At 45.5% G+C, this 14,845-nt stretch overlaps 1 protein-coding gene across 5 annotated transcripts in view; it reads left to right on the top strand.

The window, feature by feature from the left end:
- The window catches only part of rreb1a (ras responsive element binding protein 1a), a 226,421-nt gene that overhangs the window by 106,517 nt on the left and 105,059 nt on the right, over nucleotides 1–14,845 (top strand). For 3 of the 5 annotated variants that reach the window (XM_060850144.1, XM_060850149.1, XM_060850145.1), the window contains exons 1-2: nucleotides 5,380–5,740; nucleotides 12,443–12,580. In XM_060850144.1, coding sequence (XP_060706127.1) covers nucleotides 5,584–5,740; nucleotides 12,443–12,580 — 295 coding nt within the window. In that variant the 5' untranslated portion in view covers nucleotides 5,380–5,583. Of the gene's footprint in view, nucleotides 1–1,322; nucleotides 1,378–5,379; nucleotides 5,741–12,442; nucleotides 12,581–14,845 lie in introns of those variants that run through there. The other 2 variants (XM_060850148.1, XM_060850146.1) reach the window with 2 other exon arrangements.

Below are 14,845 nucleotides of genomic sequence, written 5' to 3' on the forward strand. Positions count from 1 at the left end.
CTAGCTTTCAGAGCGCTGCTCCTTCATCAGGTAACTAGTAGGGCAGGATCATAAGACACAGAATTTATAGCAAAATATCACAGTGTTATGGAATTAAAACGATATATTGAACTAGCTGAGGTCATGGCTGAAGTGAAAATTCTCAACTCCCACTTTCCTGGCCTTTTCCCCATTACCCTCGATTCCCTTGTGGATTAAAAATCTGCCTATATCGGCTTTGAACACTGCCCAGAAACACACACGACAACAACTTGTATTTACGTAGCACCTTTAGCTTTGTCAAGATTTCACTGGAATGTTATGAAGCGAACTAAAGTCGATAACAACAACCCCTATTTGTACGGCCCTCGCGACACTTCATGGGAGCATTGTAAAATCAGATCATGTCACCAAGCCACACATTATGTAAGGTGCCCACCTGCTTGTCCCGAGATCTGGGTTTTAAGGAGTGTCTTGAAGGAGGAAAGCAAGGTTGAGGGGGTTGTTGTGTTGCCATAGTATTACCAAAACATAGGGACTGCTCTCTCATTAGAGAGAAGTGACTGAGGGTGATTTAACCAGATGGCCACCAGACCTCAGATGGGGAGGAGAGGTTGAGAAGGAGACTCCTTCATGGTAACCTCAAACTAGTGATGGGAATTGAGCGCATGCTATTGGCATCACACTGCTCTGCAAACCGACAATCCACCCAATGGAGCTAAACTGATTCCTAAGTTGGGGAGGTATGGGGAGGGAATTTCACAACGTCCGAGCCCAATTGTGGTCAGGGATGCTCCAGAGCCCAGAGTTTAGAGGAGCTCTGATATCTCAGAGGCTTGGTAGGGTGGCGGATATTGATGGTGAGGGGTGACTTGGCTGCGATAAGGAATGGTGTATGACAGGATATGGAAGGGTGAGGCCTTGGACAGATTCGACAACATGGAGAAGACCTTCTGTGCATTCCATGGGCAGGGCATTTCATTACTGGCTGCTGTGGGTCTGGAGTCACATGTAGGCCAGACCAGGTTAGAATGGCAGATTTCCTTCACTTAAGGACATTAACGTGCTGATGTCCCAACAGTCAAAGGGGTTTATTACTAATCGTTCACTAATGTCCTTTAGTGAAGGAAATCTGCCATTCTCACCTGGTCTGGCCTACATGTGACTCCAGACCCACAGCAATGTGTTGATTCAGGCCTGGCCAGTGATAGCGACATTCCATGAAAGAGTAAAACAGAATGGTTTGATTGTCTGTAAACTGCTTCAGGGTATTCTGACACTGTGAAAGGTGCCGTATAAATGCAAGGCTTTCTTTTCTGGTTTAGCAAATTGGAACACCCTGTCTGCAGTTTGACATCTGTGCAAATGAATGGGACATGGATTTTTCAAGTTTTGCAGGTGTGTTGAGTGAATAGTAGTGAACCTTGTGGCCTGTGTACTCTGATCATTGGGAAACTCTGCACTGGGGCTTGCAGGTTTAGTTGTTACATAGATGCAGGTCCAGGTACATTTAAGAGTTTAATTGGATTGTGTCTGGGAACTTCGTGGATTGGAATGTGCTGCTGGTTACTGTGTCTTGTAAGATCCCCAGTGTTTTAAGAAAACTTTACATTTGCAGCTTGAGTCTGGAGAGTGTCTGTGTACGTGTTAGACAATTTAAGTAATATGTTAAAAGATGCACACACTTGCATGTGTGCACTTACGCCCCAGACATCTCACTTTCTTATAGATGCCAGTCTTAAACATTTCGAATGTGCATTTGTGATTTGCAACTCGAAGTGTGGAGCAATCTGCCCAATGCTATAGCAACAATGAAAAGTCTATTGACTGGGCTCTAATCTACTGAAATCACCAGACTTTGTGGCTGCAACAAGAAGTTGTCTTTACATAGCATCTTCAACGTGATAAACTGATCCAGGGCACTTCAGTGGTTTGTTCCAAAGCACCATTAGATACATTTTCACAAAGGGTGATATTTGAGCAAGGCTTGTTGAGAGAAAAGCTGGGCTAACTCATTTGGCTGGCTGGCTGCTTTGTGACGCCAACAGTGTGGCTTCAATTCCCGCCCTGGCTGGGGTTATCATGAAGGACCCTCCTTCTCAACCTCTTCCCCTCACCTGAGGCACGGTGACCCTCAGGTTAAACCACTGTCAGTTCTGTTTCTCTACTGAGAGAGTAGCCCTGTGCTCCTCTGGGACTACAGTGGCAATATATTGCAAAATATGTCTTCCCCACCAATGCCTGACACCCTCATGTTACAGCAAGTAAATCACATCCTGGTGTGTGTTCCTTGCTTTTGTTCTTTCCCTTTCTGTGTGCTTCTCTTTTCTGTTAAACTTTCAACAGTCTCCTTCATGTCTTCCGTCTGTTGTTTGAGGGTGGGGCAGTAATGGATGGAAGAGATAAGAAGTATTTAAGTAAAAGCAAAGTACTGGGGATCTGAAATAAAAACACAGTGTTTGAGAAACCCCACGACTCTGGTAATATGCTGGTGGAAAGGTTTTGAGTCAATACGGCTCTTCAGAAGTGAAGAAGAATCATTGTGGACTCGATGCTAATCCTATTGCCGTTACGGTTGCTGCCAGACCCCACTGAGTTTCTCCAGCACCTTCCGTTTTCGGAATAGCTCGGACGAACCTCTGGGATCTGACGAGCTAGAGTCAGATGTTTGACGCTAGGACGTGGAGCACCATCACCCTTAGAACAGGGTGCAAAACCGTTCTGAGATGCAAGTTGAATAAACAAGGGAAATGTGATAGACCAGGCGTGACAGCAATGCATGAGATGGCAGAACTACAACAGGAAGCACGTGTGATGGGCAATAGTTTTGATATAATAAAAAATGCCCCACTTTACTCATCCATAAAACACCAGCCGATAGTTTTTTGAAAAATGTATTCAAAAAAAAGGGAGAAAAGCGAGATTGCAATTTTTTAAAATTTGAATTATTATTGTCACTTGTACCTAGATATAATAAAAAATATTGTTTTGCCTGAGCTACAGGCAGATCATACCATCCAAAGATCAAAGGGTGATAGAATCCAGAGAGGAATACAACGTTACGGCTGCAAAGAAGATGTATATAATCTCGAGGTGCACTTTAAACTATTTTTATTGTGTTTGACCTTCAGCATGTACCGACTTTGACTGTGATCATAAAGGGATAGATGAGGTTAAACACTTTCGAAGCAGAATAATGGCATTTATACTGAGGGGAGATTTGATCGACATGGACAACATTAAAACAGGTTGCGATGAGGCAAAGAGAAGCAATTCCTACTTGTTGAAGATAACGAGATGAGAGGGATTGCTGATTTTAAGATTTTGGGGAAAGGATGTGTAGGATTAGGAGGATGAACTGTTTTACACAGCATGTGGTAATTCCCTGTGATCTGGAGGGTGGTGGACGCAGAGGTAATTGACAATTTCAAAATGAAATTGGGTGGACACTTGAGGGAAATACGTTTGCAGGGTTGGGGAGATGGAGAGGGTGAATGGAGCTGATTGTGTTGCTCCATAGAACTGGATGTTGATGGGCCAAATGGCCTCCTCCTGTGCCATTCTGACTTGTCATATGACACCAACTCGTAATTGTTGATATTATTTAGTCGTAAGTTTAAATCTTTAGTGCTGTTATTTTGTTCTCTTCTCTTTCTGTGTTACACTCCAGCAGGAAAATGACCTCCTTAGTAAATGACACGTGATGTTTCGCTTCACAGGACCTTCCTGTGCTTTTACTGAGTGAAAGACTTTTGCATCTTTTCTGACAGTCAGGAGCCAGATTATTTACGTCAGGTTATATGGAAACCCTACAGTGCCGAAACAGGCCATTGAGTACACACTGACCCTCCAAACAGCATCCTACCCAGTCTCAACCCCATCCCTGGAGCCCTGCATTTCCCGTGCCTTATCCACTTAGCCTGCATATGCCTTGACACCACGGGGCAATTTCCCATGGCCAATCCTCCGAATGTGCACATCTTTGGACTGTGGGAGGAAACCCACACATGTACAGGGAGAATGTGCAAACCCCACGCAGCCAGTCGTCCAAGGCTGGAATCGAACCCTGGTCCTGGCACTGTGAGGCAGCAGTGCTGACCACTGAGCCACTGTCCTGCCACCAAGAAGCAGGCCATTCAGCCCAACCAGTCCATGCTGGTGTTTCTACTCCTTATTTTCCTCTGGGAGTAATGAAAGTGGAATATATTTAACAGCAGAGGGCTGTTGAGGCTGGGTCATGAACTATGTTCAAGGCTGAGAGAGACAGATTTTTAAGCAGTCAGGGAATAATAGGTGATAGGGGAAAGGCAGGAACCTGGAGTGAGGGTTGTCATTTCAGCCACAATCCCATTAAGTGGTGGAGCAGACTCTCTGGCCTAGTCCTGCTCCTACATCTCCTGGTCTTATTTCAATGTACCATCACGACGGTCTATTTGCTTCTCCCTTAATTGCCCACCCAGCTTCTCTTTAAATGCCTCGAAACTACTCATTCCCCGCTGATGTGTTTCTGAAACTTTCTTTTTGTTAGAGTGAATTCAGAAAGCCAGTGCGGACTGGGTTAGGAGGTTAACGTAGTCTAGGTGGGGCCGTTTTAAAGGTGCTTTCTTGAAAATCAAAAGATAAACTGATTCAGACAGAATTCTGTTTACTGTTTGGACTTGATCTGGGTTTTTTTTGGGAAGTGGGGGTGGAGTCTGGGTAGTACTAATGTCAAGATGTTAGCTCTGGATCTAGCTGCTGCTGATAATGGGCAGCAGACACAGCCTCGCTAACCTCCCTCACCTAAAGGGCTGGGAGAGGCTCCAAGAATTCCCACAAAACTAATCACCTCCATCTGAAGCAAGACAGTTAGATGGAGGGGGTGAGCATCTACTCAGGGATTCAGCAAGATCAGCAGCAGACCAGGCTGCATTTATCCAGCCTTTTCCTGTACATCACTTGCCTATCAAAACACCAAGCATTAATATGTGAAGGCTGCACTCCCATTTTAATCACATGAAGGGTAACTCTTCAAACAAGGTGAGCTATCTGCTCTGTGGAGTATTACTTCAGCAGTCTGTACGTCTGTCATCTCACTGTGATGAGATCTGTTCCATTTTCTTTTGCAAAGACTTGTTAATGGGCACATGTCTGGTAATTGTGTTGAAGATAAGAGATTCGAGCATTCAGAGACAATTGGTTTAAGAGTTATCTTATCAGGCACCTCCTTTTGAAAAGCAGTTATGCTGTGCTTTTTAAAAAAAATACATGTGCTCTGAAAGCATCCTTTCTGTCAGAGCTGCGCGCACACAAAAGAATTCAACTTTCTGAGTGAATTCACAGCAGGAAGTTTGGACCTGTTTTAACAAGCAGGAAAACACTGACAAAGCCAGTGTCAAGACAGGCACACTCTCATCATCAGTCTACACCAAACGCAGCTCTCTCTGCACTGGAGTTGAAAGGGTGGGGCCACACTTGGAAAGAGACTGTTTTCAAGTTTGTGATTGTGCGACATGGACCACTTTTAACATTTTCAGACCTGCAGTTTTCTTCCTCCTGTTCGCGATCCCGTGCATTGTGAATTCAACCTGGAATCCTTTGAGGGCAATTCCAGATCGTTACCGGATGACTGTCCCTCCCGTTAAGGCAACTTTTCTCTGTCGATGTTTAATGCTCAAGACGTGGTCACAGGGGGAGACTCCCAGGAGGAACGCTGTCTTCAAAGCAAGGCTGAAGATTCAGACTGACCCATGGAGGTCCCAGGCTGGTACTGACCAAAGTGGTGAGGATTCCTCCAGCAAAGTGTTGGAATGAATGCACCGAGGGGTTTGGTCAGAGAAGTGCAGAGGTGGATGAGTATTTGGAGTTAGTACGCAAGCTTTTAAAATCTCATCTACCAAAACCCTTGATTTGTATGTGGTGGAGAGTGCAGACCACAGCTTGAACATACCCACCATCTCGAAACCCATCACGCTGCTGTGGAAACAAATTCTCCTCCATCCTGAAGGATTGTCTAAGGAGAAGAGTATAACCTTATCTCTGTGACTGAGATTATCACGTGACAATAAGACAGGAACTTGTGTCCTCGAGCAAGGTCTTGGATATTTAAAAAAAATTATTCAGAAGTATTTCAAGTGGTTATTTGCCAGAGGTGCATTCCTGTTGCTCTTCACTGCTTGTTTAATCAGGGAATCTGGAACGGTGGGATCATTGAGTCCAGCAGAATTCCAGCTCTCTCCAGTCCCCTGAAAGATTCCTCATCATGCACGGTGGTCAGCATTTTCAGGAGAACAACCTGTAACTGGTGGAGTAGCACAGGGATCAGTGCTGGGGCCTGAATTATTCACAATATATATGAATGACATGGATGAGGAAAGCGAATGTTTTATAGCTAAAGGTTTGTGAATGACATGGAAATAGGTGAGATGGCAAATGGTGGTGAATCTGCAGAGAAATAGAAACAAGTTATGTTAGTGAGCAAAGGTTTGACAGATGAAAAATGTAAGAAGCTTTGATTTATTGTTGCGATATGTACCTAAGTACAGTGAAACTTTTTGTTGTGTGAGCAGTACAGGCAGATCATACCATATAAGGACATAGGGAGCTTCGACAAAGCTTATGTGCTTTGGCAAGAAGAATGGAGGAGCTGAATACCGTCCAAATGGAGAGATACTGCAGAAGGTTGCAGAACAGAGGGATTTGGGGGTTCTTGTATCTAAGTCACCAAAGGCTGGTGGCCCAGTTTAGCGGGTAACAGGTTAGGGGAATGGCCTTTGTGTCAAAGGGAATGCAGTCTAAACACAGGCAGGAATTGCTGAGACTATACAAGGCACTCGTCAGATCACAGTGAAATAATGTGAACAGTTTTGATCCCCTTATGTAAGGAAAGATGGGCTGGCATTGGAGACAATCCAGAGGAGATTTGCTCAGCTGATTCCAGGGATGGAGGGCTTTTCTTCTGAGGAGAGATTGAGTAAGATCAGCCTGCACTCGGTAAACTGAGAGGCGCCTGCATTGAAATGTAAGCTTCTTAAAGGGCTTGACATGGGGTTAGATGCTGACGGGTTGTTTCTCCCTTGTGGGAGAGTCAAGGTCCATGGGCTATCATCTGAGTAAGGAATTGCCCATTGAAAATGAGACAGTCTCTCAGTGTTTAGTCAATCTGTGGAATTCTTTAGCATAAAGGTCGGGTCATTATGTACATTCAAGGCTTGGGATAAACAGATTTGCCGGGATAAGGCAGGAAAACGATGTTGAAGACTTATAGATCAGCACGATCTCATTGAATAGCGGAGTAGACTCAATGGACAGAATGGCCTGCTTTTTGCTCTTTTGTGTCATATTCTTGTACATTTTTGGCCAGTAGTAGAGAAGGAGACAGATGCTGGAAGTCAGAGTCAATCGACTGTGATAGATAGGTTCCTGAGTATCAAGGGGATGAAGGGTTATGGGGAGAAAGCTGGAGAATGGAGTTGAGAAAATTATCAGCCATGATTGAATGGCAGAGCAGAGTCAGATGGGCTGAATGGCCTAATTTCTGCTCCTATGTTTTATGGTCTAATAGATGTGAAGCTGGAAGATCCCAGCAGGTCAGGGAACGTCCAAGGAGCAGGCACGTTAATGTTTTGGACTGAAACCTTTTGTCCTGACAGTGAGGTTTAACAGGATGAGTTTGTTATTCTCATCAGAGTGAGTGTGCCATCCCCTCCGTCCCCTTGTATAGTAAAGGAACATTGTACCTTGGTGGCTTTTTAGCAGGATTCTGATTTGTACGCACTGGAAATAACCAATTACACAAGAGGTAGGACTGAGTCCTGTTGGAGACAGCTGATCAGATTCTCAGAAGTGACTCTAAGATGTGTCGGAAACACTCGACCCAGAATCTTTTCTTGAGTTGAATTGGCTGCATAATTTGTCAGCTTGTCTGTTTTTTTTTAACTGGCTGTAGACTGTAGATCTGTCTTTTTTTGTTTTTGATGAGGCTGTAATTAGCTTCAGTGAGTGTGATGCTGTGAGCTAGTGTGGTAACTAGCAAAGTGCTGATAATGTTGGTTTTTAACCACGTGGGCTGTGCTGTGAGAGACCAGACCGATTTCGCACCCCTACAGAACGTAACAGAATGCAACTCCAGTGCAGCCAGACTAGGAAGGTGAGGGGATCTATGCTGAGGGTCTGTTAGGAAAGTACAGGGAGAAGGCCTGAAGAATGGCCCTCGACCAGAAACATTAACTCTTGTGTTTTTTATTCTTGTTCCACGGGATGAGGGCATCGCTGCTTGGCTAGCATTTTTTGCCCGTCCCTAAAGCTGCTCTGTGGTAATAACCGTCAGTCACATTGCTGTGGGTTTGGAGTCACACATAGGCCAGAACAGGTAAAGTCAGCAGATCTCCTTCCCTCAAGGAGCTGAGTGAACCAGATTGGTTTTTCTGACACTTGGTCACCAGTAGACTCTTAACTCCAGATTTTTAACTGTTGTGCCAGAATTTGAATCCAGGACATTACCTGGCTGTCTGATTTTCCTGCTCCTCGGATACTGCCTGACCTGCTGTGCTTTTCCAGCACCACTCTAATCTAGACTCTCGTCAAATGATAATACCACTGGGTCATCACCTCTCCCTCCACAGATGCTGCTAGACCAGCTGAGTGTTTCCAGCGTTTTCTGTATTTATTTGTAGGAAGGATGTGTCTTTTTAAATTGAGAATAATATCAGCTGTGTTTGATTTTATTCTGCTTCCCGTCTTCCCACCTCCTTACAGGATAGAGAAATGGTTGTGACTTATTCCCTGTCTTGACATTGATAAATCCACCACCAAAGGTTTTGTGCTCCAGTGACCTCCAATAATTCAATTCCGGGCCACTTTCGATGGAATAATAAGGTGCCTCAAGTGGTAATATATAGTCCGTCATCATAAGCCTTGGTGAAGTGGATATCAGTGTAACTCTTGAGGGAGTGCTCCACTGTCAGGGAGCCATCTTCCAACACCCCACCTAGCTGTTGAGGTGAACATTATGACGTCCTGTGGTAGTAATCCATAACAAGTGGGGGCTTTCTCCAGTGTATTGGCCCCCGATATGCATTGCAAAAAAGCAGCTTATCCACACAGGGAGGTGTGACAGACAGCAGTGACATCCCTTTAATAACCAGAACATTGTTGTAAAGCAAGACTACTTTTGTGAGTGTGCTCGGTGCTATGTAACTGCAGGTTCGGTGACTGTCTTCCTAATTGTTTCCGAAGCCTGGGACTCTTGAAAACTGCTTTCCTTCTATCCCTCACTGGGAGTTGGGTTGGGGCTGCACAGAGCCTGGTCCGGACAGCGATATTAACGGGCTGTTTCAGTGTATGGCCCACTGTGGAGGTCTTGACCTAGCCTCGAGTCTGAGCCATTTGTCTCTTGCCAATGACACCCATTCTCTTGAAATCTCAGACGAGAGGAGGAATTTCTTCTCTGAGGGAGTTGTGAATTTTTGCAATTCCTTGCCGCAGAAAATGTGGGGGCAGAGTCCTTGTGGCTTTGGTGAAGTGGTTCATGATCAATCAGGGAATCAAGGGTTAATGGGAAAGGGCAGGAGAGTGGAGATGAGGGATCTCAGACCAGCTACAATCTTAATAAATGGCAGAGCATAATCGAGGAGCTGAATGGCCTGCCAATGTTCCTATTTCTTATGATTTTTGGATCTAACATCATCCCTCCATCTCAAGCTATTTGTAGTATAGGAGGGTTTCTATATCTATGGTAACCACCTACGCTGACTCGATAGGGAAAAGGATTAACCCACACTGAGGACTTATATTAATAAATGGGACTTATTTTAATGTTCTGTCCTCATCAGAGGAGAACCCAAGTGATCAGGGTAGAGATTCCCATCTTATCCAAAGATACCGACTCCGTTTCATTCCTTCAGCAGCAAAGTCCTTGGATTGAATTGTTTTATTTCTGGTTAGTGGGACAGTTGATCAATGGCTATCTGGAAGAATGGGAAGATGTTGCATTAGAATGGTGGCTCATCCCATTCGAATGATGCTCTGCTTGAGATGTTCAGGGTCTGGAGTTTCATTAACAATTAAACTACACATAAATGAGTGATGGATGGTGGTCAGGAGTGTGGTGCTGGAAAGGCACAGCAGGTCAGGCTGCATCCGAAGAGCAGGAGAATCGCCGTTTCAGGCATAAGCCCTTCTTCTAGAAGCTGATGAAAAGCTATGCCCGAAACGTCGATTCTCCTGCTCCTCAGACGCTGCCTGAACTGCTGTGTCTTTCCAGCACCACATTCTCGACTCTGATCTCCAGCATCTGTGGTCCTCACTTTCTCCCAGATGGATGTTGATATCCTGGTGTAGAGGTAGCGACACTATCACTGCATCACAAGAGCCCTCTGTGAGTGATGCATATAGCCAGTAAAATCAGCTGACCAGAGCACAGTGGTCTGATTGTAATTAGTATTTATAGATCCATTATGACACAAGGAAGCCATTCTGCCCATTAAATCCCTGCTGGCATTTGATTGACCAATAGGTCCCAGTTATCCTCTACCTCCACTTCTCCCTCCAGTCCATTTTTGTTTTGAATCCAGCTTCCATTTTGGAATCCTTTGCCATTTCCAGCACCTTCACAGATGCCACATTCCAGGTCTTCCCCCCCCCCCCTCGCCATTTTACAAAGTTCTTCTTCATAACCTCCCTCCCCTGTATCTCTAAGCCACATCCTTGAATCTGTGTTCCTTCTTGTCCTTGTACTGTCAGCTGGTGGAAGAGCTTTACTTTGTCTGCCTTGTCTGAACCTGACATAATCGTGTACACCGCAACCAAATCTCCCCTCCAACTCCTTTGCTCCAAGATCTGATGAAGGGCTTATGCTCGAAACGTCGAATTCTCTATTCCTGAGATGCTGCCTGGCCTGCTGTGCTTTGACCAGCAACACATTTGCAGCTGTGATCTCCAGCATCTGCAGACCTCATTTTTTACTCCAAGATCAACCCCAGTTTCTCCAAGATAACCTTTTGTTACTAAACTTTCTCCTGCCGGGAGCCATTCTAGTAAAGCTGACCATAACTAGGACTTAGTCACCTAGTTGTGGCCTAACTAGAGCTTTGTTCTGGCTCAGTGTGACTCTTCCCTTGTTGTGCACGATACCTTTATCCCTGAAGCTCCAGGAACCATTTAATGGCTGCCACTTTCATGAGAAAGTAGGAAATAGGATGGGATTGTGGCTAACTTGATTAGATTACTTAGTGTGGAAACAGGCCCTTCAGCCCAACAAGTCCACACCGACCCTCCGAAGAGCAACCCACCCAGACCCATTCCCCTACATTTATCCCTTCACCAACACTCCGGGCAGTTTAGCATGGCCAATTCACCTGACCTGCACATCTTTGTGACTGTGGGAGGAAACCGGAGCACCCTGAGGAAACCCACACAGTCACGGGGAGAATGTACAAACTCCACACAGACGGTTGCCCGAGGTGGGAATTGAACCCAGGTCTCTGGCACTGTGAGGCTGCCGTGCTAACCACTGTGCCAGTTGCAATGCTAATGCCATCTTTATGGCTACCCTCAGTGTCCCATAACCCTCAGCTCCCTTGTAGGTCAAAGATCTCTCCAACTCAGCCGCAGTCAGATTCCATGACCCAGGCTGTGCCACTCTCCCTCCATCTGGAAGAATATTCCGAAAAGTAAAGACTCTCCAAGAAGAAATTCCAAAGTCTGTACATAAGAAGTCCCAGACCCCTCTGTCCCTCTACGCTCATTGCCTTGGACAGGGCAACTCTTCCTATTCACTTGTGAGATGTGGGTGTCGCTGGCTGTGCCCAGCATTTATTGCCCGTCCCCAGTTGACCCAGAAAAGAATGGGGGTGAGCTGCCTTCTTGAACCGCTGCAGTCCATGTGCTGTAGGTAGACTCTCAATGCCGTTAGGGAGGGCATTCCTGCAGTTTGACACTGAAAGAACAGCGATATATTTCCAAGTCGAGATGGGTGAGTGGCTCGAAGAGGGACTTGCAGAAAGTGGACAAATATTAGAGAGTTACATCGCACGCTTCCTCTCTCAGTCAATGGGTGTGTGTGATGGCGGGGGGAGGGGGGATCTCAGGAGGAGAAAACAGAAAGGGAATTGAGCCCTTTCTGATGGTTGGCTTATTTTGTGTTGCAGAGTCTAAATGGAATCTGTGCAGGAGACTGGATCAGTTTGCACTTTGAGAAGGCTAGCAGCATGTTTGTAACCAGTGCCTGTATCTATATTGGGATTGTTATTCCCGACATTTGGAGAGCATCAGTCCATCACAGGGTGTCACCACCATCTAACAGCTTTGTAAATCTGATTTGCTCTAGGAATCCCTGTGAGCACAGAGCCGTCTCTCTCTCTCTCTCTCTCTCTCTCTCTTTATCGTTCCATCTTTACAGTTTTACATTCAGCTTTTATCACCTTACCCTTCCTACCCAATCCAGTCAGTACTTAATGTCTTTTTTTCCAATCTTGTTTTACAGTGGGGGACAATGGATCTGAAGAGAAAGGAGACCTGGGTCAGACATCTCAAGCTACACTGACAGGATTGGTTGATGAAAGCAGAATTCAAGAAGATGATGATGCTGAGATCGAGTCCAAAACTCAAACAGAAAATGGAGGTAATTCAATTGTAACTTTACACATATCCAGCGATCGTTCCCTCACTGAAGGGAGTGGGTGCTCAGCCCTTTTACAGTTTTCAGCAGTGGGTTTGAGACCCTTTATAAGAGTTCTGCTCCTTTGAAATATCCTCAGGGAGGTGGTGATTGGCAGTGAAAAGGGTGGGGGGTGGGGAAGCAGAGAGGGGGTGAAAGTGCTTTTCTGAATTCTCTCCCAGAAGGCTGTGGAGGCCTAGTCAAAGACGAGGTAGTTGAATGTTTAGAATTCAAGGATATGAGGAGTAAGCAAGAATATGACATCGAGAGAGAGAATCAGCAATGATCATACTGAATGGTTCGAAGGGCCGAATGGCCTACCCCTTCTCCTACTTTCTATGGTTTGAGAGTTAATTTGCCCACCCCACCAGCGATTAAGACCCAGAAGAGGCCAATGAGGAATCAGTAGAAAGCCTCGTTGTCATTGGGATTAACTCCGCTGTGAATGAATCCGTTGCCATGCAGATTGCCGGACGGTCAAACTGTGTGGGTCACTTCATATATCGGCTGGGCAGGGGCCTCAATCAAAGACAATCAATACCTGATCAAAGGACTGGGTATCGGGGGCATGGAGTGGCTGGAACTCCCCTTGTAAGTACCTGGGTCCTGCACAGTCACCAAGGAGAGGGGGTTCAGTGGCGCTGCTGAGCGGAGGAGCAGCCAACCTTCTGAGGCCTTGGTTCCTGGCTACAGCCTGCCAGTTGCCTTGACATGGCCTGATTTGGTGGGCCCTCTGAAAGGAGTCCGAGTGGGGGTCCCTCACTCATTCTACAGGTGGTGGGCAAGACCCCAGTGCCCCACAAGATTACACTTTCTAACACTGCTCCTTCATTGTCGCTGGGTCAAAACCCTTCCCTAACAACTCCGTGAGTGCACCACACCGATTCCTAATGACACTTAGACACCGTGAAGGAGTGGAGACAAAATCTGATGTAAAAACTGAAAATACTGGAACCAAAGCAGGTCAGACAGCATCTGCATTTAATATGATAATCCACAATATACACACCCACAGTTAATGCGCATTTAATGAGAGAGGAAGTGAGTTAGAGATTCAGACCAATTACTGGTTCTCTCTGCAGTTGGAGACGTTACTGATGTCACTGTGTAATTTTGTTTTTCTTTCCTGGGATTTTTGTTTTATTCATTACATGTGGGTTTCACTGGAAAAGCCTGCATCTATTGCCTGTACCTAATTTCCCAGAGAGCAGTTAAGAGTCACCCACATGGCTGTGGGTCTGGAGTCACGTGTAAGCCAGACCAAGTGAGGATGGCAGATTTTCCCTCCCTGACAGACAGTCATGAACCAGAAGGGTTTTTCCGACAATCATTGTTAGACTCATAGTTCCAAATTAGTTTTTGATTGAAATTGAATTTGAACCCAGGTGGCCAAAGCAATCCCAGGGCCTCTTGAATGAACAGTACAGTGTTAATACCGTGGGGTCATCACCTCCACAAGCCTCTCGGCCAGGCCAGTATTTGTTATCCATCCCTAATCACCCTGAATGGGTCAGTTATTCATATTCTAATTACCCAGAGTCTAATGCTCTGGGGACCAGTGCTCAAATGCCATCATCGCTTTTGTAGGAATTTCAATACAATAAATAATTCTGGGATTGAAAGCCAGACTCAAAATCACTGTTGCCATTACCACCAGCAAGTTGCCCTTTAGGGAAGGGAATCTGCCACTCTTATTCAGTCTGGCCTCCACGTGACTCCAGACCCAAAGCAATATGGTTGACTGTGATCTGCCCTCTGCTACAGCCTCTCTCTTTCAGAAGGCAGTCTGGAATGGGCAACACATGCTGGCGTTGGCATCTACCAAAGCAGATAACGATTGAAAAAAATGCAGCCTAACCTGCTGATTGGCATCAGCATGTTTTTAACATTTTGTGATCTGAAGTGAGTCTTCTATTCTACAGAAGCTATCATTACTTTCAGTGATAGCAACAGAATTTGCTGGAAAAACTCAGCAGGTTTGGTTGCATCTGTGGAAACTGTGCCCTATATCCGTGCTTCCCAACCCTTTCCCACTGTGACCCTATTTTTGAGGCTGTATAATTGTTGTGAGTCTCTCAGTAAGATCTGAGAGAGCAGGTGCTTGTTAAAGCGATATCTCAGTCAGAAATCCATGGTGACCTTGGCCACCTTAGATCTGGTGACCCTGGGATTTTAGATTTTATTGTCACGTGAACTCAAGTACAGGAATACAGTGATAAGTGTATAATG

Source organism: Hemiscyllium ocellatum, chromosome 34 (assembly GCF_020745735.1).
Source record: "Hemiscyllium ocellatum isolate sHemOce1 chromosome 34, sHemOce1.pat.X.cur, whole genome shotgun sequence".
In the NCBI taxonomy this organism is placed as follows: Eukaryota; Metazoa; Chordata; class Chondrichthyes; order Orectolobiformes; family Hemiscylliidae; genus Hemiscyllium; species Hemiscyllium ocellatum.